Below are 25,969 nucleotides of genomic sequence, written 5' to 3'. Positions count from 1 at the left end.
GTGTCGGAAATCGCTTCAGGCCGTAGGATCTAAATCGGACGGAGCGGACGGGTGAGCACCGTGTAAGACAAGCCAGTGCTATAGCACGTATTAGAAATTGGGAATAAATAGGCTCTACCCTGACGGGCTAGGGCGGCTTATGGGGCAAGTGCTAACTCTAGTGCAAAGAAACTATCACCCTCAAGCCAGACATCATCATAGGCCCTAACTAGAGATGTAAATGGTATATATAATTTTCGTTCCAGATCCGCATCTCAATTCGTTTTAAGAATATGGTATGGACTTTTAGAAATCCACCCAACATGGATATTCCAACGGATATGGTGGCGGATATGGTATTTATAATATCCAATGGAGACGGATTATCCGATATTTGTTAGAGATTATTCGAGATCTACAAAAAGAATTATCTGATAAAATATTTAGACAAATCAGTTAGTCCGTCAGACCACTACCTTTTCTCGGACCAACAACCTTTTCTGACCACATCATGCTAGTATAGTATTGCACATTTGTACTATTATTGTTGCACATTGTTCATTGTTAATGTGTGTGGTTGCCGCCGATTCAACCAACCAAAACACCTACACGCAGCACTTCAGCAGCTAGTGGAAAATGGGAAAAGAAGTCTGCAGCAGCTGGTGGAAACTGGGAACAAAAGCCCATAGAGATTCATAAGGTGAAATAAGAAACATCACAGTTCTGATGGGGCAAGTTCTTAATGTAAGAGACATGCAATACACCTTTCTGCATATTCCAAAAAAATGTACACTCCCAAGTCCCAACACATGTATAACATCAAAACCAGAAAACCCTTTCTATACAGAGTAGAAGACTATTCTAAAAAGGCGAAGAGACAAAGCATCCAAAACAAGGGGTAACCAAGGCATAATCGAAGTCGTAGAATGATGTGGCACTAAACCTTCCGACCTGTCATCAAGTATCCAACAAGGACAAATAATAGGAAGACGAAGAGCACAAACTTAGGCGAGAAACCTCCAAAAGATTGGTTTCTTTCCGTAAGCAGTTCCTGAAAATGAAGGAGCGTTGACTAGCATTAGATATCAGAAAGCAAATTCAGAATGGCTAACAGAGTTTGGTTCGGAAAAGCAAAGAAGTTGACTTATTTTCATATTGTATATTGTTATGATATTCTGAAGAAAATATTATTATCTTTGGTGTAGCTTCCTTTGACTTCTTTAGATCATTTCATATCGTATTATGATAGTTTGGAGAAACTATCCTGTTTAGCAGAACTCCCAGACTGGTAAATTTCGCTGCTTTTAGTAATTTGTGCAGTATAATTCTGCAAGCAATACTACATTAAGATTTTCCCAGTTTCTCTGCATATTTGCATAATATGATAAATTGGTCATTTTCATTGTTTTCTTGAATAACTAAGAAACATGTTTTTAAGGATAAAAGATCTTAGGAATCCATAAAAAGTAGCAGAAAAACATGATGGTTTATGCTGAAATAATGTAAATATAACAGGGAGGAAATTGTTGATTTCCCCTGAGAAGAAAAGCTGTACCAGCTCTTGCTGAAGCTTCTTGTTTTCATCTACATATTTAGCCACTTCTGAATTAACCATAGAAACCTCCTACAGAATCAACAGAATGTCAGAAACATATAGTTTTTCAGCAACTTTCAAGATTATATGAAGATATAAGAAATTATAGTATCTTGACGAGCATTACTAAACACATATCATTCTGACATACTGATAGCAGCCAGCCAGGGGAATTCTTTTCAGAAATAAGACTAGTTACTATTCCTATGCACTCTAAAATCTGCAAGCATATATGATAGTCTAACTAGAGCTAAATTTCTTCATTGAAACTACATGTTTGCATAAAGTATGGTTTGATGAGGAAAAAAAACTTTGGCAACAGAACGATCGTGCACAGCTGTCTGTCTCTCAGTGAGTAATAAGCTGTACATTTGATGGTGTTATGTGCAACGATTGATTATCACATGGTACATTGTTTTCCCATTAAGAAAATCAGCACATACATAATAATGCTTAGAAACATGAATGTTCTGTCGGCATGAAATCAAATAACATGGCAATGCTATTTTTAGTGGGAACAAAGTGTCACCTCATCATATGAAGGTTGTGATCCGGATGTGTGTCCTTGCCTAGATGCCTGAAAAGGAAGAGAGCACACCAATCATCATTAAGAACAAACATGGCATCTTTTCCCACAGCATCAAGACGCAATGCCACTACTTACAGGATGGATCATGGATTGTCTGAAGACTTCATGGTCTATCTCCGAATCCGCAATCTCTTCCTCATCCTCCTCAGGCACAGGTGAGGGGGGATTGGCAGGGATGTAAACCACCCGCAGCTTGAACTCCTCCACCACCCTATCAGGCGCTCTATTGAACTGCAAACCATAAAGATACATTCGAAATAAGAAACCACAAGCACAACATTTACATGACACAATCGATCAACCCCCGCAGATTGTTTTTTTTGCGGGTAACCTCCAAAGACTCGAGTGCTGCAAGAACTTACCATCTCAGGGACGATGTCCCTATTCGTTATCCCTTCCTGGACTACAACGCTCTGAACGAGGAACTTGTCCTTGCATTGGTAATCCTGAGGGATCTCCTTGGGCGCCTGCATCGTGACTACACAGACAGAGCAACAATGCCATGTGAGTTTGGCGCATCAATCAAAATCGACTAGTGCTAGTAACTAGCAAGGCATCTAATGCGAGTTAGGCAGACGCACTCGTGATACCGCAGGATCCCCCTGGCGGCACGATGCCGGAGGTCGGCCGCACCGCGTACTTTCTTGGGTTCGTTGTTTTCACCTACATATCATTGAGCATCCCTCCGCATTGATTAGATCGCAGTTTTCGACACAAGGCCGGGTAGCAAGAATCGGTCTTTACCTTGAAAGCTACGCGCTCCTCGGTCTTGTTGACGAGCTCGATGCATCCTGAATTCGCCTTCTTGAGCTCGACTGTTCAGAACATCGAAACGGCAGCGATCTGGTCAGTCCCCCGCCTAGGCCAATACGCATCAAGAAACAGTAACGGGTGGTCGTGGGAGCACTTACATGGCAACTTGAGCTCGGAAGGGTAGACCCGGAGCAGCGTATTACTCATGGCGCCGACCAAGGGGAACAACGACGGCGACTGGAGACCAAGAAAACCAATGCGCTTGCCCTCTCCTGTCCTGCTCGCAAGAAACAATCCAAGAAACGGGGTCTCGGCGATTCCTGGTGCTAGAAGCAAAGAATCAAGACAGGGGGAGGGCTATGAAGGAGGAAGCAGGGGAAGGCAGGGTTTGTGGATTGGCAGAAGGCGAATCGGAGGTGGAGGGGATGCGGGGTAGGACTCCGGAGGGTGGAACGAATTCAGGTCGGCATAAACTAAACAACAGGGTTGATTGATGGACGGATTAGACGGTTTTGGTTGGGAAACACTGGTGATTGGCTGGCTGATTGATGGAGGTTGCGTCGTGCGTAATCCGGGCTCTTTTATTTGTGCGCGCGCGTTGGTTGATGAGTCATAGCTGGATTTGGGCAACGGCGGCGGAGGAGGGCGGGGGGCGCCACCGCGCCAGATGGGATTGGGTACTGGATACGGCTCCCACGTCGCCGCCTGCGGAAAGGATCCTATCTCTCTCCGTCTCCGAGCCCCCTTTGCCCTTTTTGTCCTCTCCGCCTCCGATCGACGCCGCGTCGACCTTTCCACCTGCGATTTTATCCTCCTTGTTTTTTTGGGGGGCAAACTGTGATTTTTTCCTTTATTAAAACTGCGATGTTTTTCTTTGGGCGAGTCTAGGTCTCAGGCGACTGAGACATTCGCGTGATGTCATGTGACAAATCTCAGTTTCAATGTAGTTGTAACTTATAAAAATAGTACTAATTATCAGTTTTAACCTAGTTGAAACTCATTAAATTCTTAGTTTCAACCTAGTGGAAACTCACTACGTTCTCACACTGCACAAATCGCGACAAAATCCAAAGGCTAAAAGCGTCGACTGATACATACTAAAAATCAGGCGCGTGATTTCTAGCCATTCCGTTTTTCTTTTGGGCAAACTGCGACTTTTCCTTTAAAACTGCGCTGTTTTCACTCCCTTCGGTTCATATTAGATGACTCTAGTATAAATGTGTCTAGATGTGTTTTAGTTTTCGATACACCATATTATAATAGTAAAAAATAGGAATTAGATTTAGTACTCCTTCCAATCTCAAAAAAGAGTCGGAAAGTGAATTTTGCAAACACACCCTTTAACTTTGTATTTCATCAGCCCGCACTCCTCCTGAAAGCAACCGGGCCCACGAGTCCACGACGCTCCTCCGCGTGGATAGAGTTGGAAGCCGCGTGGGTCGCTCCCCCCAGCCGGACGCGGAGTCACCAACCCCGACAACGCCCCTGACCCCTCCTCTCAGGGCATGTACAATGGTGTTGACTAAGCTATCTGTAAGTGGTGGTTATATGTGATTTTGATGATGTAAAGGAAAGAGAACGAGGAGAGAGAGTGAGGCTGTATGTAAAGTTGCAGACAGTCTGTAGCATTCTTACAGACAGCTTACAGACTGCGATTTTGCTATTGTATGGAGGGTGTCTGTAACTTACAGACAGACTGTTGTACACATTATCTATAGTATCGTCTATATATGACATGTATTAGTATTACAGATACCATCTGTCTAAACCAATGTACATGCCCTTAGATGTTGACCTCTCCGGCGGTGGAGCGTTGCACCGGCGGGCTGTGAAGTCCTCCCGACGGAGTCAAGGGCATCATGGATCAGAGCCCTCCTCCCCTTAGGATTTGGGCCGCCACTGATTGGGGAGCGCCATGGATCAGAGCCGGCGACGGACGGGCGAAAGGCAGCTGGCGGTAGGCAGGCGGAAGGCGGCGGACTCCATGGTTTCGTTTTGTCGGGCGGTGGCGGGCGAGGCTGGAGCCGACCACCAGCGCCATGGAGATCTTGGAGCCAGTCATGCCACCGAGCAGTTGTTCTGCTTATTCTAATTTTGCTTAGTTTAGAATGGGTAATCTGCAAAACGCGATTATATTATGCCTCCGACTCGTATTCCGAATTGGAGAGAGTATTAAAATTGTGATTTCTAAGTACCCCGATTGCAAGAAACTTTTGTTATCGTATATATAAACATGTCCTGGGTTGTGCATCTCAAAACAAATCTACAGAACACCGTTATTTTCTGAAATTTGCTGAAACACACCACCCCATTTTATCAGGTATAATTACAATTTTGTGACACATTTGGTAGAGCACACCACATGGCCCAAAACTGCACTTCTGCCTGGGATGACATGCTATGACCGGTTTTGAAGATAGATAGCAAAACTTTCCTTTTTTTTGGCCATGCTGTGTGTTGTGGTAAATATGCCACAAAATTAAAATGATACCTAGAAAAAAAATTGGACGGTGTGTTTCGGCAAATGATAGAAAATAACGGTGTCCTAGAGCAATTTTTTCAAAAAAATGTGTTGGGTTCATGGGTTGTGAGTCCGTAAATTGACGCGGACTACAATTGGTAGCTAATTAACTTGTGAATGTAGCGGTGAAACTCCATTTTTTCGTCCCAAAATCATCACAGAACTTTAGGTGGAAAGAGACATGATGCTATGGTTACTGGCTACCTACCTATCAGCTGCCAGGTAAGCATCATGAGGACACTGAGTAGAAATGATACGGCGTTAGGTTCATCACTCAGATCTGAAGCTTCTTCAGCTACTGCCGCACACTTTTTCAGGGGCCATGTCACGATCAAACAATGATCAGGATACATGCTAGCCGATGATGGTGTTTGTTGCTGAAATATCAAAGGTCGTTGTCTTGTTTCAAAAAATCAAAGGTCATTGCCGCAAAACAGTAGTGCTGAATTCCACGAGCATTCCTCGTTTTCTCAATCAAGGATTGTCCACAGTGATACAGACAGTCGCGACTTGCTACATCAAACTCGCTTTCAGCATTTGGAAACAGCACCTTTGAGGGAATGTTTAATTTCTTTCGGTATAAGTACAACACACTGAGCAACATCCTAGTCCTGTACTTCTCTGGTAATTTATTATTGATCAAGAGAAACAGGATGAATTCCAGACGTTATAACAGGATGATAGGGGTTCCCTCACATGAGATGAATGATCCATGTTAACATTGCCCCCTGCAGCTCATAGCACTGCTCAAAGATTCGAGTTTAACCTCGCAGATAAAATGGCAGGGGAATATCCATCAATACTATGGCAACATATCCAATGTACACAAACTAGTGTATCATAAGTAGACACTCTGTGAAAACATTCACTGAACAAGAGCTTTACACACAAGATGAGGGGAACAACACCTGAAATCTGAAACCAACATTTCCAATGCACAAAGAACAAACAATATAAATCACCACTGCTAAATGTCATGATGAAGAAAGATAAATAATCCCAAAACATACTGTAAACCATGGTTTCAGATTACACCCTCCAACACAAAACCTAAGCTAACTCCTCTCAGCTATTTGAAATTCACCAGTCCTGCCAAGGTCCAGAACTTCATGTCTTCCAGGATCCTCAACTCTAGATTGTCCCCGTCAATGTTGGCGCAAATTGCCAAAAACCCTTGCGTTCCTCTGTTTCCACAGGCTCTAACTCACTACGACCACCAAGGAATCAAACTTCTTTCTCTACTTCGCACAGAACTGTACTCCACTCTTGATCCACCAGTCCTCCACTTGACATTGACTTGGGGTATGGCTACCTGAATTTTCTTGACGCAGAAACAGTTATACCAGACCCGATGAGCATAGAAGTGTACGAGGATGTGGTCTGTGGTGTCTTCTTCCTGGAAACAGACGAAACAAGTCGCTGTATGGGCTTGTAAACCGTGCCTATTTGAAGTCCACATTCTGTATTGGAATGATAGCCACGGGAAAATCTTACAATTCCTCAGTACCAAGCATTTCCAAAATGCAGTCGGCAGAAGCAAATCTGGCAGAACCCTGTGAGAGCATTTTGTAAGTCTATTGCACTGAGTGAACTTCAGAAGTCAACCATAACCAGCAGAACTGATGGGGGAGAGACGGATCATGAGTAACCCCTCTAATGCCGCTCCACATACTAACAAACTGTAGTGCCCCTTGCAACTTCCATCACTCACAATCCAAACAAACAAAAAACTCCATCACTCTTGAGATGTCCAGAATCCATCTGCCGTCGATTTTCATATTGATCAAGAGAAACAGACTAAATTCAAGACATTATATCAGGACGATAGGTGCCCTAACATGAGATGAATGATTCCATGTTAACATGACCTCCTATAGATGATAACACTTCTTAGACCTCTCGAGTTAACCTGACAAATCAAATTGTCGTTGAATATCTAACACTAGTATCGTAGCATAATACAGTGTACACAAAATATTATAGCATAGGCTGATACACAATGAACATTAATTGAAGAAGAGCTCTCTACACAAGATGGGGGTAAGAACACCTGAAATCTGAAACCAACGATTCCAATGCACTGAGCATAAGCAATGTAAACCTAGCCTACCACCTGTGAATGTCATAATGAAGAAAGTGAAGGAACCACCATCTCGCAACAATTGTATTTGTACCATAAGACTGCTCATAAAGAAGCAACTGGATTCGAATCTCCTTCTCATTCAACAAAAAAAATACTCCATCATTCTTGAGATGTCCAGAATCCATCTGTCAACGTGTTCCATATAAATTCAAGACGTATAACAGGATTATAGGTGCCCTCACATGAGATGAGACGAATGATCCATGTTAACAAGACCTCCTGCAGATGATAACACTTCTTAAACTCTTGAATTTAACCTGATAAATCAAATTGCCGTGCACTATCAACCAATAATATGGTAGCATATCCAATATACACAAACTTTTCTAGCATAAGCAGATACACAATGAACATTAATTGAAGAAGAGCTCTCTACACAAGATGGAGGTAAGAAGACCTGAAATCTGAAACAAACGTTTCCAATGCACTGAGCATAAGCAATGTAGACATATCCTACCACCTATGAATGTGATCATGAAGAAAGTGAAGAAACCACCATCTAGCAGCAATTATATTTGTACCATAAGACTACTCATAGGAAGCACCTGGATTCGTTCTCTTCTTCGCATACCCAATACAAACCGGATGCTCTCAAATTGAAATTGGTCACAAAGAATTCGCAGTTGTGTCATAGCAATGCTGTGCAATTACCAGCCGTGAAGGAACACAGAGTTACTAGCATACAAGAAAGCTGCCGGAGGCGCACAAATAGCTCAAGATCAAGTTGCTGAGCCAGGCCTCCAGCACACCGAGCCAAGCCCCGGCGACGACATCGAGGACGTAGTGCCGGCCGAGAAGCACCCTTGAGGCCGAGGTCGCGGCCGCCCAGAGGTACAGCGCCTCGCGGGGGAGACCGCTGCCGGCGGCGAGGAAGGCGGCGACGAGGAAGGCCCGGGAGGAGTGGCCGCTGGGGAAGGACCAGTGGTCCACGGCGACGGCGACGTACATGTCCGCGGCGTTGTACGCCGGGCGCGGGCGGCGGAAGATGAGCTTGGCGAGCCCGACGAAGGCGATGTCGAGTACCAGGCCCGCGACGAGGCCGACGAGGAGGGGGGAGACCCTGGAGGAGGAGGTGGTGGTGGAGATCAGGAGCAGGGAGATGGGGACGGGGAGCCAGATGCGGCCGTCGCCGGCCACCTCGAGGGCCTTGAGGAGGAGGCGGGGCACCGGGAGGAAGAGCGCGTGGAGGCGGAGGGACACGACCGCGTCCAGATCCGCCACGCCGCCCAGGAGACTGGACTTGGCCAGCGCCTGCCGTGGGCGGGTTTCCACCGGCGGCGAGGTGGATGCGGGAGCCATGCGCGCCGGCAGAGGGGGGCGGCCGATGGAGGTTTCGTCTGTTCGGCTTGCGAGATTGGGAAGATCCGAATGGATTTTGTTTTGTTTTTTTAGCATTTTTTTTTTAGAGACACGATACAAACGTAGACTCTCACATACACGCGCATACACGCACACGCTATCCCTATGACCACCTTCGGAAGACTGAGCTGGCGGATTGAATCTTGAAATTAACGAAGTCACCAGAGACGTCTCACTTTTATAAGACACACAGATATATTTAATCTAAGGATTGAACTTTGGTGGGGTTTTGGTACAACCATCCTCCTAGCTACACACAACAATCTCAGGTTGGTTCTTGTTTTTCTTGAGCATTTGGAAGATCCGAATGGATGATTCTAGATTTTGCTCTAGCCCGTTGCCATCTCATAAGAAACTCAGATTGCTTTGGGTTCGTTATCTACCCGTTGGGCTCTTCTTCTTCTTGTTTGGGCTATTGGGCCATCCGTTATACTACTAAATACAGGGCTTTCTATTTTCATTGTAGTAAGGGCCGGGATGCCGGCGATTCCTATATGCCGACCAGGTCGGCACCTGCACCGCGCCGCACAACCCCCGCGCGCGGTGTAGGCCGGCCCGGTTAGGCGAATTTTCACTGTTTTTTCTTCCTTTTCTTTTTCTTTTCTTTTCTGTTTTCTGTTTTCTTTTTTAGTGTTTCTTTTTTTGTTCTCTCGTTTTATTTTTTGTTTAAAATAATTTTCGAAAACTTCCAAATTTTGAAAAATGTTCAAGTTTGAAAAAAATTGAATGAATTTCTAAATTTTAATTTTTTTTTGAATCTTGGAACATATTTTGAAATTTGAACAATTTTTAATTTTGGAATGATTTTTAAATTTTGAACGAATTTCGAAGTTGGAACAAAAAAAAGTATCTTGAACGAATTTTCAAATTTGGATGAATTTTGAACAAATTAAAATTTTGAACGATTTTTGAAATTTGAACAAAATTTTAATTTCGAACAATTTTTAAATTTTGGGCTATTTTCAAATTTTGAACGAAATTGAAATAGAACATTTTTGAAATATGTAGACAGAAAATTTTGAACAAATTTTGAAAACATAAAAAGGCATGTAAAATGTTAGTTTTAAAAACAAAACTCTAAACAGAAAAAAAAGAATAAGAAAACGAAAACGAAAAAAGAATAAGAGATTTACCTACTGGGCCGCGGCCCAGTTAACAGCCGGGAAGGTGGAGGGTGTGCGGCAACTCTTTCGTGCCGATCAGGTCGGTGTATAGCACCACCCCGGGATGCCTGCACCCTTGAAAAGAAAGCTGCCGATCTCAAAAAACATAAGTGCCACACTGATAGATTTGTGCCTAAGGACGTGCTGATTGCATTCCATCATTCCATGAGTCTGCAAACTCCGGTGCAGTCTTTCTACCGATGATTTGTTGCTTTTTTATGTTCTAATTTCAAATTGCAGCAATCGTCTCATCACTCGAAGAAGACACTGAAAAATGGGACTCCATCGGGATCTCATCTGAGGGGAGGCAAATCCTCGTTAAACGAACCCACCTTTCCCGACGGGATTAAAGCCCAGAACCACATTCGTAAGACGGCAATTTTTCTGGATAGGTCGGCCTAAACAAATAACGATAAACCTCTAGCCGGCGAGGGGCCGTGGTCCTCCACACCTCCAAGGCCCCAAGCTACCGAAGATGAAGGGGACCAACGACATTACTGGAAAGAAACAATCAAAGGGGTTTTAATGTGGCTGCAGCCTCCCAGTCAGTTGGTTTGTATCTACCGACATCCATGATTTGTTGCTTATTTGCCTACCTCCAAAAAGATTATCTGCAGTTACCCATGAAAAGAAGGTTATCTTCAGTTTTTACTAGGCTCGTAGTTCTACCAATGTAATGGAGTTACACATTACGAGTTACCATACCTTCATTTGGGATATTCATTTCAGTTCACGGGTGGATATGAACCCACTGTGTGAAAACATCTTTTAAAATGTCAAAAATTTCTGAAATAAAATTGTGCACATACATCTGCACATTCTATGTTCGCACACGAGTTTTAAGGGAAAATATATTTTCTATGTCCCGTGTAAAATAGACAATTTTAGATGGTCTGGCAACGGGACATTTTTTATCTTTTTTTATATAGACCACATAGAATATTCGTTTCTCCCGAAAACTTGTGTGTGAATATAGAATGTTTGCATGTACAAGCGAAATTTTATCTCATTTTTAAAACATTTTTAAATTATGTGTTTTTATGCAGTTTGTCTAATAGGTTCATATGCACCTATTATGCCGAAACACCACCTTCTATTTGGTTTATCCATTGAGTAAATTCCAAATTTTACCCCCTAGTTTAATATTTTGACACTAATTACCCTATTTAGTAAATTTTTATTCGTATTACCCCATTAACAAAACTTTTCCCAGTTTTTACCCTTCCTAAAAGTTTGCACATATGCATTCAAGTTGGCTGCTTTCCTACAGTTTGTTCCTACATTCAAAAAATACCTTGAACCCAACATTATGTGATTATGTCCATAACCACCAGTCCACCATCTTGTGAGATATAATCACGACATCTGTTATGTGTGTGTGTCTGAGTAGAATTAGATCACATTATAGTGTAGTATCGTGCCTCTGCTTTTCCCGTCGTTGAACCCAACAACTTTTTTTTGTTGAATTTTAACCCAACAACTTTGATGGATAGCAAGAAACAAGAAGTAGTCACGTGTTTGTGGCTAAGCAATTCCCGTCTGATTGCCTGCTAGTTACAGGATATGAATTGCCAGCAGCTTTACATATGGTGTAGCCATCGGTCAAATGCACCGCTAAACATTAACAGAGGAACTCACTTAGTATGGGATCGCTGCCTCTAGCTCTGAGGTCGCTAGCCACCACCTCGACTTGATTGTCATCAACTGATGCGTCGAAGCAGTACATATGTGCACCTGACTTTGAGTACAAAACTACAACCCAGCTATTAGACTCGGGCATGCAAGAAAAATATCGAAATAAGAAGATCGAAATCGCGTGAACATACACATAGCAGATTGCTCTCGAAGTTTTAAAAGGGGTAAAAACTGGCAAATTTTTCACTAAATAGGGTAATACGGATGAATTGTTATGTGGGGTAATACGTGTCGAAAAATCAAACTAGAAGGTAAAAACTGGAATTTACCCCTATCCTTTTTTACACTAGCTAGGTACGACCCCGATGAGAGGCAAAGCGAAGGTACATCACAGCATAAGGATATAGCACCTCCGTCTGCCAGAAACGGCCAACCGGTGCAGTACATCAGGCATACTTGACGAAGCAGAAGTTGATCAGTCTAGGACCAGGCTGCGCTAGTATATGGTCACTGCAGGTTGGCTCGGATCGAGGCCTCAAACCCCTCTCCTCTTGTATCGGGCGGTGGCCTTGGCGTGGGCAAGCAGGCGCAACCGCGCAAGCAAAGGCTGGGCCTGTGTTAGACTGTCAGCTGCATCCGAAGTCTGAACTAATCTCAACTGCCTCAGTTCAAATCCCCTTTCGTACTCGACCTAGGCGTAGTGGATTATCTTTACCGCGGCAGGATTCCGGATTTCGATGCGATCAATCGCATGCCTTCGATCCTCGCTCTTGCTGTCGATGGCTTCTTAATCCGACTGTTTACTTGATTTGAACTTTCTCTCCCGCTAAAAATAATAGATTTGAACTTCGAAACTGAACTTGCTATATAAAACTTCTACTACTGCGCACTGATAGTAAATGGTAGTACTACTACTACATCGGTACGTGCTCTACTTAAATTTGGAGCCATCAACTCGCGGCCGTGACCACGTTTGCTTTGGTGTTGGTGATTATTCTCGCGTGTCCCAAAACTTCGCTAGTTCAACAACAACGACGATTCAAAATTGCTAGGATCGAGACATCAGAGGCTTAGTCAGAGCGCATGCACGCGTACGTACCAACTTTTGATCCTGCAAGCGTGTTAAAAGACGCGGGAGCGCGATACTGTGAGGAAGAGAAAGCTTTTTTTTTTTTTTGCAACTTGATTGTCCGATTGCCTTTTTTTCCGAAATTTCAAACAACAAGAATGTATTGTCTATAATTAACTAATAGGAAATCTAAGTAAATGAATGCACCTAAGAAAATCTAAGAAGTGAACGTCCATACAAACGTTGTCAGGCAAGATGTGTCACAATGAGATGGGGAGCTAATAAACAAAGAGGATAACAGGATCAACGCCGGTAGAAATAATTGGCGACGAAAGGGGTTTATCTAAACGGTTTGTCGAATGCAGATGTTTTAGCAGCTCGTTTCGAGCATATAGGGCGAAATCCATTGCACATGGTTAGTTGAGGGTTAAGGATGAGAAAGAGGAACAATGTGGAGGTGGAAAGAAAAGGATGTGGATGATGTCACAGGAGCGTAGAGGTTGAGTTCAATGGCCACCTCCGCCTAGGCTATAGGTGGCATGAGACGACTAGTGACGTATAAAGAAAAGCCTTATCGAAGTGTCATAATTAATGTTGAAAGTGGATCTACTGTAGAATATGTTGTTGTGTTATTGACGACTACGCCATCAGGGGTACCTTAAGGCTGATAGAAGGAGAGAGGGGCATAAGGTATGGAGCGTCCGAATGGGGTGACACGAGTTATCCAGGATCAGCTCTCACAACGGTGACGAAATCTTACTTTATGCTACAATTCACTATAATAGCAACAAGTGTGCGATTATAATAAAAGTATTGCTTATGCCCTAAGGGCTCCCGTATACCCATAGTCGGTGACATAGGCATCCCCAATGGGTCTGCCGAAGATAGTACCCGGGGTTTACTGAAGGCCCACGACTCGAAGAATAAGAAGAATCGGAAGCCCAAATTGTTATTAAGGAAAGCTAGAGTTGTATTCGAAGATAATATTTGTAATCTTGCGGGATGGGTTGGAAACCCTCCCGGACTCTGTAACTTGTACATTACGAAACCCTCGGCTCCACCTCCTATATAAGGGGGAGTCGAGGGACAAAGAAAGGATCGAATCATTGTCTCATAAACCCTAGTTTTCATATCGTCGAGTACTTTTCGGCTGAAACCTTCGAGATCTACTTGCCCTCTACTTCTAACTAAACCCTAGTCTACAACCCGTAGGCATTGACAAGTTAATCCCTTGTCAATTGGCGCCGTCTGTGGGAATTAGAGGCGTCAAGGATCTGATCTCGATGGCACGTTCAAGATCGTCGACTTCATCAACAGCAAGCAACACGATGGATCGAGGTAAACAGATCGCAACTGGTCCTGTCGATTTTGTTCCTCACCCGCCCTCCCGTTTGGATGCATATGCGTATCTGGAGGAGCCTATGGAGATGACGTTCGGAAGATTCCACTTTCGCGTCGAGAAGGAGGGAGCGTATCGTCTCGAAATTCCGATCTCGTCGGGATTATCGGCGGTCGATTCCGATTTTTCGAACTCAACATCGTCAATTGAGTCAGGCGAAGAGGAGACTTCATCGCCACGCTTCATCAGCACCAGGGCAAGCGAAAAGCTCGCCAAGATCTTCACCGACATGTCCTTCGAGTCATCCGCGGACTCCTATATAAGCGATGACTCGAGCAGTGTCGACAGCTTCAACTTCATCGACAAATCCACTACTGTGGGCAAGGTCTTCACCAATCTTTATGATGGTGTCACCAAACCCAACAAAGATCTGAATACAAAATATCATCAGATTTATGCCATCGGAGAGCCAAGCCGCGATCAGGAGGAAACGTCTGAGGCTTTCGATGATTTGGGAAATCCATACGTTGATCCCTCTGATTTACGACGAGGTCTAGGCAGTAAATATGTCGGACCCACACCACGTGTCAGGGTTCAACTCCCACAAGCAGCATGGGATAGAGCCGCAAGAGCTATGGATGGCTCGGAACCAATGGCCACAACAGCCACGCCAGAAGAATTGCAAGCATATCAATATAGGCTCGCGCGAGCTGCAAGGAAATTGGAAAAACAGACAGCTGCTCTGAACAGAAGAAGAGAGGCAGCCTCCGCATCAAGCAGACGAAGGGCAGAGTTAAGTCGACAATCAGGAACTTCGGGAGATAGCCACAGGGAAGCTCGGAATAGAGCAAGATCAAGGCTGCAAAACATACCTGAAGGAGAAAGAGAGCACTTGGTTCAAAACCTCGACATGTCTTTTATGTCGATAGACACGAGAGGGAACATTATCCCCAAGACACCAGAAGCTGGGTATATGGCGACATAGGCCTTTATCCTTGCATCCAGGCCACCTCCAGGAGATCCAAGGGAGGCATTGTACAACATGGCAATGGCAGGAGTCGGAGCCATGGGAACGGCGTTTGTATCAACACCTCCCGAAGGAACAGCAAGGCAAAATAGTCCAAGACCTGCGGCATGATACGTCTCCGACGTATCGATAATTTCTTATGTTCCATGCCACATTATTGATGATATCTACATGTTTTATGCACACTTTATGTCATATTTGTGCATTTTCTGGAACTAACCTATTAACAAGATGCCGAAGTGCCAGTTGCTGTTTTCTGCTGTTTTTGGTTTCAGAAATCCTAGTAAGTAAATATTCTCGGAATTGGACGAAATCAACGTCCAGGGTCCTATTTTGCCACGAAGCTTCCAGAAGACCGAAGAGTCAACGAAGTGGGGCCACGAGGTGGCCAGGAGGGCAGGCGGCACGGCCCCACCCTTGACCGCGCCGGCCTGTCTCCTGGGCCCCTCGCGACGCCCCCTGACCTACCCTTCCGCCTACAAATAGCCTTCGTCGCGAAACCCCCAGTACCGAGAGCCACGATACGGAAAACCTTCCAGAGACGCCGCCGCCGCCAATCCCATCTCGGGGGATTCAGGAGATCACCTCCGGCACCCTGCCGGAGAGGGGAATCATCTCCCGGAGGACTCTACACCGCCATGGTCGCCTCCGGAGTGATGTGTGAGTAGTCTACCCCTGGACTATGGGTCCATAGCAGTAGCTAGATGGTTGTCTTCTCCTCATTGTGCTTAATTGTCGGGTCTTGTGAGCTACCGAACATGATCAAGATCATCTATCTGTAATTCTATATGTTGTGTTTGTTGGGATCCGATGAATAGAGAATACTATGTTATGTTGATTATCAATTCATATCTATGTGTTGTTTATGATCTTGCATGCTCTCCGTTATTAGTAGAGGCTCTGGCCAAGTTTTTACTCTTAACTCCAAGAGGGGGTATTTATGCTCGATAGTGGGTTCATGTCTCCGTGAATCTGGGGGAGTGACAGAAACCTCTAAGATTATGGATGTGCTGTTGCCACTAGGGATAAAACATTGATGCTATGTCCGAGGATGTAGTTATTGATTACATTACGCACCATACTTAATGCAATTGTCTGTTGTTTTCAACTTAATACTGGAAGGGGTTCGGATGATAACCTGAAGGTGGACTTTTTAGGCATAGATGCATGCTGGATAGCGCTCTATGTACTTTGTCGTAATACCCAATTAAATCTCACTATACTCATCATAATATGTATGTGCATGGTCATGCCCTCTTTATTTGTCAATTGCCCAACTGTAATTTGTTCACCCAACATGCTATTTATCTTATGGGAGAGACACCTCTAGTGAACTGTGGACCCCGGTCCAATTCTCTATACTGAAATACAATCTACTGCAATACTTGTTCTACTGTTTTCTGCAAACAATCATCTTCCACACTATACATCTAATCCTTTGTTACAGCAAGCCAGTGAGATTGACAACCTCGCTGTTTCGTTGGGGCAAAGTACTTGGTTTGTGTTGTGCAGGTTCCACGTTGGCGCCGGAATCCCTGGTGTTGCGCCGCACTACATCTCGCCGCCATCAACCTTCAACGTGCTTCTTGACTCCTACTGGTTCGATAAACCTTGGTTTCTAACTGAGGGAAACTTACTGCTGTACGCATCACACCTTCCACTTGGGGTTCCCAACGGTCGCGTGCTGTACGCGTGTCAAGCTAAATTTCTGGCGCCGTTGCCGGGGAGATCAAGACACGCTGCAAGGGGAGTCTCCACATCCCAATCTCTTTACTTTGTTTTTGTCTTGCTTAGTTTTATTTACTACTTTGTTTGCTGCACTAAATCAAAATACAAAAAAATTAGTTGCTAGTTTTACTTTACTTGCTATCTTGTTTGCTATATCAAAAACACAAAAAAATTAGTTACTTGCATTTACTTTATCTAGTTTGTTTTATTTACTACTGCTAAAATGGGTACTCCTGAAAATACTAAGTTGTGTGACTTCACAACCATAAATAATAATGATTTCTTGTGCACACCTATTGCTCCACCTGCTACTACAGCATAATTCTTTGAAATTAAACCTGTTTTACTGAATCTTGTTATGCGAGAGCAATTTTCTGGTGTTAGTTCTGATGATGCTGCTGCCCATCTCAATAATTTTGTTGAACTTTGTGAAATGCAAAAGTATAAAGATGTAGATGGTGACATTATTAAACTAAAATTGTTCCCTTTCTCATTAAGAGGAAGAGCTAAAGATTGGTTGCTATCTCTGCCTAAGAATAGTATTGATTCATGGACTAAATGCAAGGATGCTTTTATTGGTAGATATTATCCCCCTACTAAAATTATATCTTTGAGGAGTAGCATAATAAATTTTAAACAATTGGATACTGAGCATGTTGCACAAGCATGGGAAAGAATGAAATCTTTGGTTAAAAATTGCCCAACCCATGGACTGACTACTTGGATGATCATCCAAACCTTTTATGCAGGACTGAATTTTTCTTCGTGGAACCTATTGGATTCAGCTGCTGGAGGTACTTTTATGTCCATCACTCTTGGTGAAGCAACAAAGCTTCTTGATAATATGATGATCAATTACTCTGAATGGCACACGGAAAGAGCTCCACAAGGTAAGAAGGTAAATTCTGTCGAAGAAACCTCTTCCTTGAGTGATAAGATTGATGCTATTATGTCTATGCTTGTGAATGATAGGACTAATGTCGATCCTAATAATGTTCCGTTAGCTTCATTGGTTGCTCAAGAAGAACATGTTGATGTAAACTTCATTAAAAATAATAATTTCAACAACAATGCTTACCGGAACAATTCTAGTAACAACTATAGGCCATATCCTTATAATAATGGCAACGGCTATGGTAATTCTTATGGGAATTCTTACAACAATAATAGGAACACACCCCCTGGACTTGAAGCTATGCTTAAAGAATTTAGGGATTTCTATTTTCGTGCCCTCGGTTCCTTAGTTGTGCTCAGTTTTCCCCAGCCCCTTAGTTTTTCCTCAGTTTTCCCCAAAACCTTGTCTGAAACCCGCAGAAGGAGGTCGGACGGAAGGAATCCCGTTAGTTGACGTTGGTTGGTGCTGGCAAGTGGGGCCGCTGTTGGTGCCCCGCAGTGGACACGTCTTCACTTATCCAGATCATCGTGGGACCCACAACTTGTCCACGTTAAGTGCGCCGGACCCACAGCTTACCCAGGTGACCGTTGCAAAATGGGAGCCCGAGCCAGCCCCGCGCCCGTGCCCGTGCCATTGCTTCGCCTTTCTTTCTCCGCGCCCCATTGTTCTTCTTCTCCGCCAGCGGCAGCCCTTCTCCGGTAGGCGGGTGATGTCTAGTTTCTCTTCGACCTCCCGTTCTTCATGGCCGCAGTATGGACCCGTGCCTTTGACAAGATGCCCTGACTGCCCACGCCAGGAGCCTCTGAAGCGGTCGATCTGTAAGACGGACGAGAACGGCAACCGTGGACGTGAGTTCGTTGCATGCGAGAGCTTGCCATATAGAGAGGGGGATAAGGTTAGATCTCGCTCCAATTTCTCTGTTTTCTCTCGATTTTCTTGTTATTCCCTCGAATTTGGGATTTAGGGTTCACGTTGTTGTTTTCAGATCTTGAAGAAATGCAGGCATTTCGAGTGGATCGATGTGTACGTTCAGAGGCTTCAGTTGCAGGAATCAATTGGCGCTATTGTGGGCGCACTTTGGGAGGGGGACGTGCCGTAGAGAATGCGGCGGAGAGAGGAGCCGTTCCGATTAGGGACCTTCCGATTATGCCTAATGCTCCCAATGCAGAACTGGTGGAAGTGAAGGGAGAACTGAAGAAAATGAACAAGCAGTTAAGGCAGCTGATCGAGTTGAAGAAGCAAGCTAATCTGATGGCTGGTTGTTTTTTTTGTTGTATAATTACGATCGGATTCTTATCATTGCTCACCAGGCGCTAGAAGTTGTTACAAGGGATACCTTGTTACAAATCCATTATTCATTACATGTACTTGTAGTTGTTTTCAAAGTTAGTGTGTGCATTCACCGAAATTACCAACTATATTCCCTAAAAGAAAAGGAAAGCTAAAGATCGTTGATAATTGTTAGAGGGGTGACAAATAATGCAATCACCGAAATCCGCAAATATGTATGCCTCATGTTTATACCAAAATTATACCACTTTTAGGCCTTTCCAAAATACCAATACCATATCCCAAACTATATTCCCTAAAAGAAAAGGACAGCTAAAGATAGTTGATAATTGTTAGAGGGGTGACAAATAATGCAATCGCCGAAATTCGCAAAAATGTATGCCTCATGTTTATAACAAAATTATACCACTTTTAGGCCGTTTCAAAATACCAATACTATAACCCAAACTATATTCCCTAAAAGAAAAGGACAGCTCAAGATAGTTGATAATTGTTAGAGGGGTGACAAATAATGCAATCCCCGAAATCCGCAAATATGTATGCCTCATGTTTATACCAAAATTATACCACTTTTAGGCCTTTCCAAAATACCAATACCATATCCCAAACTATATTCCCTAAAAGAAAAGGACAGCTAAAGATAGTTGATAATTGTTAGAGGGGTGACAAATAATGCAATCGCCGAAATCCGCAAAAATGTATGCCTCATGTTTATAACAAAATTATACCACTTTTAGGCCTTTTCAAAATACCAATACTATATCCCAAACTATATTCCCTAAAAGAAAAGGACAGCTCAAGATAGTTGATAATTGTTAGAGGGCTGACAAATAATGCAATCACCGAAATCCGCAAATATGTATGCCTCATGTTTATACCAATACTATATCCCAAACTATATTAAGTGGCAAACTCGTCATTGCATTCTCCACCGACAGAGAGAGAGAGAGAGATGGGTGGCCACGAAGAGAGAGAGAGAGAGAGAGAGAGAGGTTGCCACGAAGAGACGGATAGGGGTATACTGCCCGTTAGATCAGTGGATCAACGGTTCGTGGAGTCGATCCGTGTGACAACGGCTCAACCAATCAGGATAAGTTTGGGCTTCTCGAGCATTTGTGACAGTACTTGAGGGCAAAACTGAGTAGTACTAAGAATCCAAGGGCACATAAATAGTAAATAGACTAAGGGATTCAAACAAAAGAATTACAAAATGAAAAATGTGTGTTTTGTACAATATAATTCATATTGGGCTACATCAAATTATTTGCAATTCAAATATACATGAGTGTGACAATTATGGCATCATTTAGACAAACTATGTTTTGGGAAAGATGTTTTGCAAAGGGGTTTGGGTGGAAAACCATGCATCTTCATAGCTACACTAGTGATTCTGAGAAGTGGCAATTTGTGGTAAAACTTGATTTATATATGTTTGTTAAGGTTTTCTAGGTGGCAGGTTGCGTACGAAGACTCCATGAGTAGTTGCCACTATGTTTTTATTTTTTGGATTTTTTTGCGCATGAAATGACTCAATTAGCTATGTTAATCTCATTTGTTGACTCTCTGTTGACCAGCTACCCGAGGGTAAAACTGAGTATATTGCACTTGCCGGTCTAAGTCCTCGAGGGGAAAACTGAGTACAGATAAAATTTACGTATAAGGCCTCGAGGTTATAACTGAGTACACCAAACGTCCCAGGGTTAGACTCGGGTAGCGGTGCACGCTGCAGCCGTGCATAGCGGACGCGTGTTGCCGTGCATAGCGGACGCGTGTTGCGGTACACGCCACCTTCGTCTTTATAGAGCCCCTCTTTCTCTCCCTCGACGCACGTTCTCACTGGCTCACTGCAACCGCCTCTCCTGTCCCATCATCTTCTCCACAACCGAAGAAAAAACCCCGAAGAAAACCGCCGGCGATGGAGAAGAATGAGATGCCCATTGTCGGCACATCAGCCGCCGCCCCCGTCCAGGCCCCTGTCGCTGCTTCCATCGTAGCAGTCGGCGCATCGGCCGCCGCCCGTCCAGGCCCCCGTCGATTGGGACCCGTACGAACCGGTGCGGTACGACGCGCCGGAGAACCCCTACGACACCACCATCGTCGACAACGAGCCGGAGGTAACCCTTTGTTCCCTTGTTCTTATCTCATTTCAATCATTTTGTGTTAGATCTACCGTTATTACGGTTCGTCTGTTCCTAGTTCAATCCTTTTTTGTTAGATCTTGCGTTATTACTGTTCGTCTGTTCCTAGTTCGATCCTTTTGTGTTAGATCTTGCGTTATTAGTGTTTGTGATTTGCTTTTGTTTAAGATTTGTGCCGATGATGATGAATATTTGGGCATAAATTGATTCAGGAGTTTGGTCGGTAAACAATTGGTGTGTACAAATTTGTTGTGCATGATCTTTGGTTTCTTGACTCAAATCCTGGATATAAGTGTGTCCAATGTAACTGAGGCTACCTCTTTTTTCGAGCCCATATTATCATGCATGATTTTTTGTTCACTCTCTGTTCCATCATCGTTGCAATTGACTCCGTGTTTTTTGCACGATCTTTGGTGCTACGTGACAGGTGCTGTTCTGCGTCGTCGACAGCCACGACGAGTCCTTCCACACCAAGACTCGTCACGTCCTCAGGAGGCTGCAGTCCGGCCATTACGATGGCCCTTTTGCTCGAGGCATTTACAAGTGCCCCTTCTGCAACAGGAAGCTCCGCGCCACCGACTTCAACTCCCTGGTGAACCATGCTGAATCCATTGGCAGATGTGGCGCTAGAGTTGGAAGGACCGTGAACGTGCATGCGTACATGGCCAAACACAAAGCACTTGGGATTCACCTGCGCAACCTCCAAGCGAGTCACACGCGCTACCTGGAGGCGTTGAACGTGCCTACTGCACTCTCTGTATGTGACTGCTCTATCTGTAGAGCAGCTTAATTTCATGTAAAATGTAGCTTATGTTGGATCTATCGGTACTACTTTTGGATCTGTCCTGAATATATCTATGCTATGTTGGTTGCTGTATGCAGCTTATCCTATATTTTTTCTCTGGATTTGTGCCCTAGATTTCCTACCTGATTGGGTAAAAACGAAGGCATAAAGAAATGAATGGCGTTAAAAAACAGAAGGAGAAGCTGCTCTAGATTTGCTACCAATTTGGGCTATCAAATATGAATGAGATCGAGCGATAGAGAGGAAAAAGGTACATTGAAAACTGCTAATCTGGGCGAAAGAGACAGAAACCACTCGTGCCCCCGTCCCGGACCCACACGCTACGGCCCCACACGCTACGGCCACACAAACACGGCCTCGTCCTGTCCCACGCGGTCCCTTCCTACCAGCCCCACACGACGCGGTCCCACACGACGCGACCCCACAAACGACACGACCCCACTCGTCAGCACGGAACGGTCAACTTAACGGATTCCTTCCGTCCGAGCTCCTTCTGCGGTTCAGACAAGGGCTTGGGGAAAACTGAGGAAAAACTAAGGAGCTGGGGAAAACTGAGTACAACTAAGGACCTGAGGGCACGAAAATAGAAATCCCAAGAATTTATTAGTACACAAACTGCTTTTAACAAATCTGTTGAAGAAAAGCTTGGGAAAATTGATATACTTGCTTCTAAAGTCGATAGTCTTGCTGCTGATGTTGATCTTTTGAAATCGAAAGTTATGCCTAATGAAAATCATCATAATAAAATTGTTACTACAGCAAATTCCTTCCAAGTTAGAATTAATGAGAATATAAGATTGATGGCTGAATTGCGTGCTAGGTGGGAAAGAGAAGAAAATGAAAAAGAAGATAATATAGCTAAAGTTTGGACTATTACCACCACTAGTAATGCTAATGCTACACAAGTTGCTGCACCTCCTACTATTAATGGTAAAAGAATTGGTGTTAGCAATGTTTCCACTTCTAATGCAAAGCGCGAAAAACGCACGAAATCGCTAAAGCTATGAAACTGCCTGTGATAAAGCTGCTGAAATTTTTTCCAACATTGGGGATGATGATCCCATTGCTTTAGATTATAATGGTTTGAATTTTGATGATTGCCACATCTCTAAAGTTATAAAGTTCTTACAAAAACTTGCTAAAAGTCCTAATGCTAGTGCTATAAATTTGGCTCTCACGAAACATATTACAAATGCTCTCATAAAAGCTAGAGAAGAGAAATTAGAACGCGAAGCTTCTATTCCTAGGAAGCTAGAGGATGGTTGGGAGCCCATCATTAAGATGAAGGTCAATGACTTTGATTGTAATGCTTTATGTGATCTTGGTGCAAGTATTTCTGTTATGCCTAAGAAAATCTATAATATGCTTGACTTGCCACCATTGAAAAATTGTTATTTGGATGTTAATCTTGCTGATCATTCTATAAAGAAACCTTTGGAGAAAGTTGATAATGTTCGCATTACCGTTAACAATAACCTTGTCCCCGTTGATTTTGTTGTCTTGGATATTGAATGCAATGCATCTTGTCCCATCATATTGGGAAGACCTTTTCTTCGAACTGTTGGTGCTATCATTGATATGAAGGAAGGTAATATTAAATATCAATTTCCTCTCAAGAAAGGTATGGAACACTTCCCTAGAAAGAGAATGAAGTTACCTTTTGATTCTATTATTAGAACAAATTATGATGTTGACACTTCGTCTCTTGATAATACTTGATGCACACTTTCTGCGCCTAGCTGAAAGGCGTTAAAGAAAAGCGCTTATGGGAGACAACCCATGTTTTTACTACAGTACTTTGTTTTATATTTGTGTCTTGGAAGTTGTTTACTACTGTATCAACCTCTCCTTATCTTATTTTAGTGTTTTGTTGTGCCAAGTAAAGTCGTTGATAGCAAGGTTCATACTAGATTTGGATTACTGCACAGAAACAGATTTCTTTGCTGTCACTAATCTGGGCAAAATTCTCTGTAGGTAACTCAGAAAATTATGCCAATTTACGTGAGTGATCCTCAGATATGTACGCAACTTTCATTCAATTTGAGCATTTTCATTTGAGCAAGTCTGGTGCCTCAATAAAATTCGTCATTACGAACTGTTCTGTTTTTGACAGATTCTGCCTTTTATTTCGCATTGCCTGTTTTGTTATGTTCGATGGATATTTCGATTCCATTGACTTTCAGTAGCTTTGTGCAATGTCCAGAAGTGTTAAGAATGATTATGTCACCTCTGAACATGTATATTTTGATTGTGCACTAACCCTCTAATGAGTTGTTTTAAGTTTGGTGTGGAGGAAGTTTTCAAGGATCAAGAGAGGGAGGTGATGCAACATGATCAAGGAGAGTGAAAGCTCTAAGCTTGGGGATGCCCCGGTGGTTCACCCCTGCATATATCAAGAAGACTCAAGCGTCTAAGCTTGGGGATGCCCAAGGCATCCCCTTCTTCATCGACAACATTATCAGGTTCCTCCCCTGAAACTATATTTTTATTCCATCACATCTTATGTGCTTTGCATGGAGCGTCGGTTTGTTTTTGTTTTTGTTTTGTTTGAATAAAATGGATCCTAGCATTCTTTGTGTGGGAGAGAAACACTCTCCGCTGTATCATATGGACAAGTATGTCCTTAGGCTTTACTCATAATATTCATGGCGAAGTTTCTTCTTCGTTAAATTGTTATATGGTTGGAATTGGAAAATGATACATGTAGTAATGTGCTATAATGTCTTGGATAATGTGATACTTGGAAATTGTTGTGCTCATGTTTAAGCTCTTGCATCATATACTTTGCACCTATTAATGAAGAAATACATAGAGCATGCTAAAATTTGGTTTGCATATTTGGTCTCTCTAAGGTCTAGATAATTTCTAGTATTGAGTTTGAACAACAAGGAAGACGGTGTAGAGTCTTATAATGTTTACAATATGTCTTTTATGTGAGTTTTGCTGCACCGGTTCATCCTTGTGTTTGTTTCAAATAGCCTTGCTAGCCTAAACCTTGTATCGAGAGGGAATACTTCTCATGCATCCAAATACTTGAGCTAACCACTATGCCATTTGTGTCCACCATACCTACCTACTACATGGTATTTCTCCGCCATTCCAAAGTAAATTGCTTGAGTGCTACCTTTAAAATTTCCATTCTTCACCTTTACAATATATAGCTCATGGGACAAATAGCTTAAAAACTATTGTGGTATTGAATATGTACTTATACACTTTATCTCTTATTAAGTTGCTTGTTGTCCGATAACCATGTTCCTGGGGACGCCATCAACTACTCTTTGTTGAATATCATGTGAGTTGCTATGCATGTCCGTCTTGTCTGAAGTAAGGAAGATTTACCACCTTTATGGTTAGAGCATGCATGTTGTTAGAGAAGAACACTGGGCCGCTAACTATAGCCATGATCCAGGGTGGAAGTTTCAGTTTTGGACAAATATCCTCAACCTCATATGAGAAAATTAATTGTTGCTACATGCTTATGCATAAAAGAGGAGTCCATTATCTGTTATCTATGTTGTCCCGGTATGGATGTCTAAGTTGAGAATAATCAATAGCGAGAAATCCGATGCGAGCTTTCTCCTTAGACCTTTGTACAGGCGGCATAGAGGTACCCCTTTGTGACACTTGGTTAAAACATGTGCATTGCGATAATCCCGGTAATCCAAGCTAATTAGGACAAGGTGCGGGCACTATTAGTATACTATGCATGAGGCTTGCAACTTGTAAGATATAATTTACATAACACATATGCTTTATTACTACCGTTGACAAAATTGTTTCTTGTTTTCAAAACCAAAGCTCTAGCACAAATATAGCAATCGATGCTTTCCTCTTTGAAGGACCATTCTTTTACTTTTATTGTTGAGTCAGTTCACCTATATCTCTCCACCTCAAGAAGCAAACACTTGTGTGAACTGTGCATTGATTCCTACATACTTG

The 25,969-nt window shown here is 43.2% G+C and overlaps 2 protein-coding genes across 2 annotated transcripts; both read right to left on the bottom strand.

The window, feature by feature from the left end:
• Positions 1 to 675: 675 nt before the first annotated feature.
• Positions 676 to 3,671, bottom strand: LOC127306780 (vesicle-associated protein 1-3). Its single transcript, XM_051337485.2, has 8 exons — positions 3,074 to 3,671; positions 2,907 to 2,977; positions 2,744 to 2,825; positions 2,525 to 2,640; positions 2,238 to 2,393; positions 2,103 to 2,150; positions 1,535 to 1,603; positions 676 to 1,030 (listed from the first exon to the last, which is right to left on the bottom strand). The coding sequence occupies exons 1-8, from the start codon at positions 3,120 to 3,122 to the stop codon at positions 917 to 919; spliced, it is 705 nt and encodes a 234-aa protein (XP_051193445.1). The 5' UTR covers positions 3,123 to 3,671; the 3' UTR covers positions 676 to 916.
• Positions 3,672 to 7,830: 4,159 nt separating this feature from the next.
• On the bottom strand, positions 7,831 to 8,961 carry LOC127306781 (probable lipid phosphate phosphatase beta). The gene has a single exon (XM_051337486.2). It carries the CDS (start codon positions 8,876 to 8,878, stop codon positions 8,255 to 8,257), a length of 624 nt encoding a protein of 207 aa, XP_051193446.1. The 5' UTR covers positions 8,879 to 8,961; the 3' UTR covers positions 7,831 to 8,254.
• Between the last annotated feature and the right edge of the window lie 17,008 nt (positions 8,962 to 25,969).

Source organism: Lolium perenne, chromosome 6 (genome assembly GCF_019359855.2).
Source record: "Lolium perenne isolate Kyuss_39 chromosome 6, Kyuss_2.0, whole genome shotgun sequence".
NCBI classification, from domain to species: Eukaryota; Viridiplantae; Streptophyta; class Magnoliopsida; order Poales; family Poaceae; genus Lolium; species Lolium perenne.
Note: the sequence above shows the minus strand (reverse complement) of the source record. Positions and strands in the feature narration are given on the sequence as shown.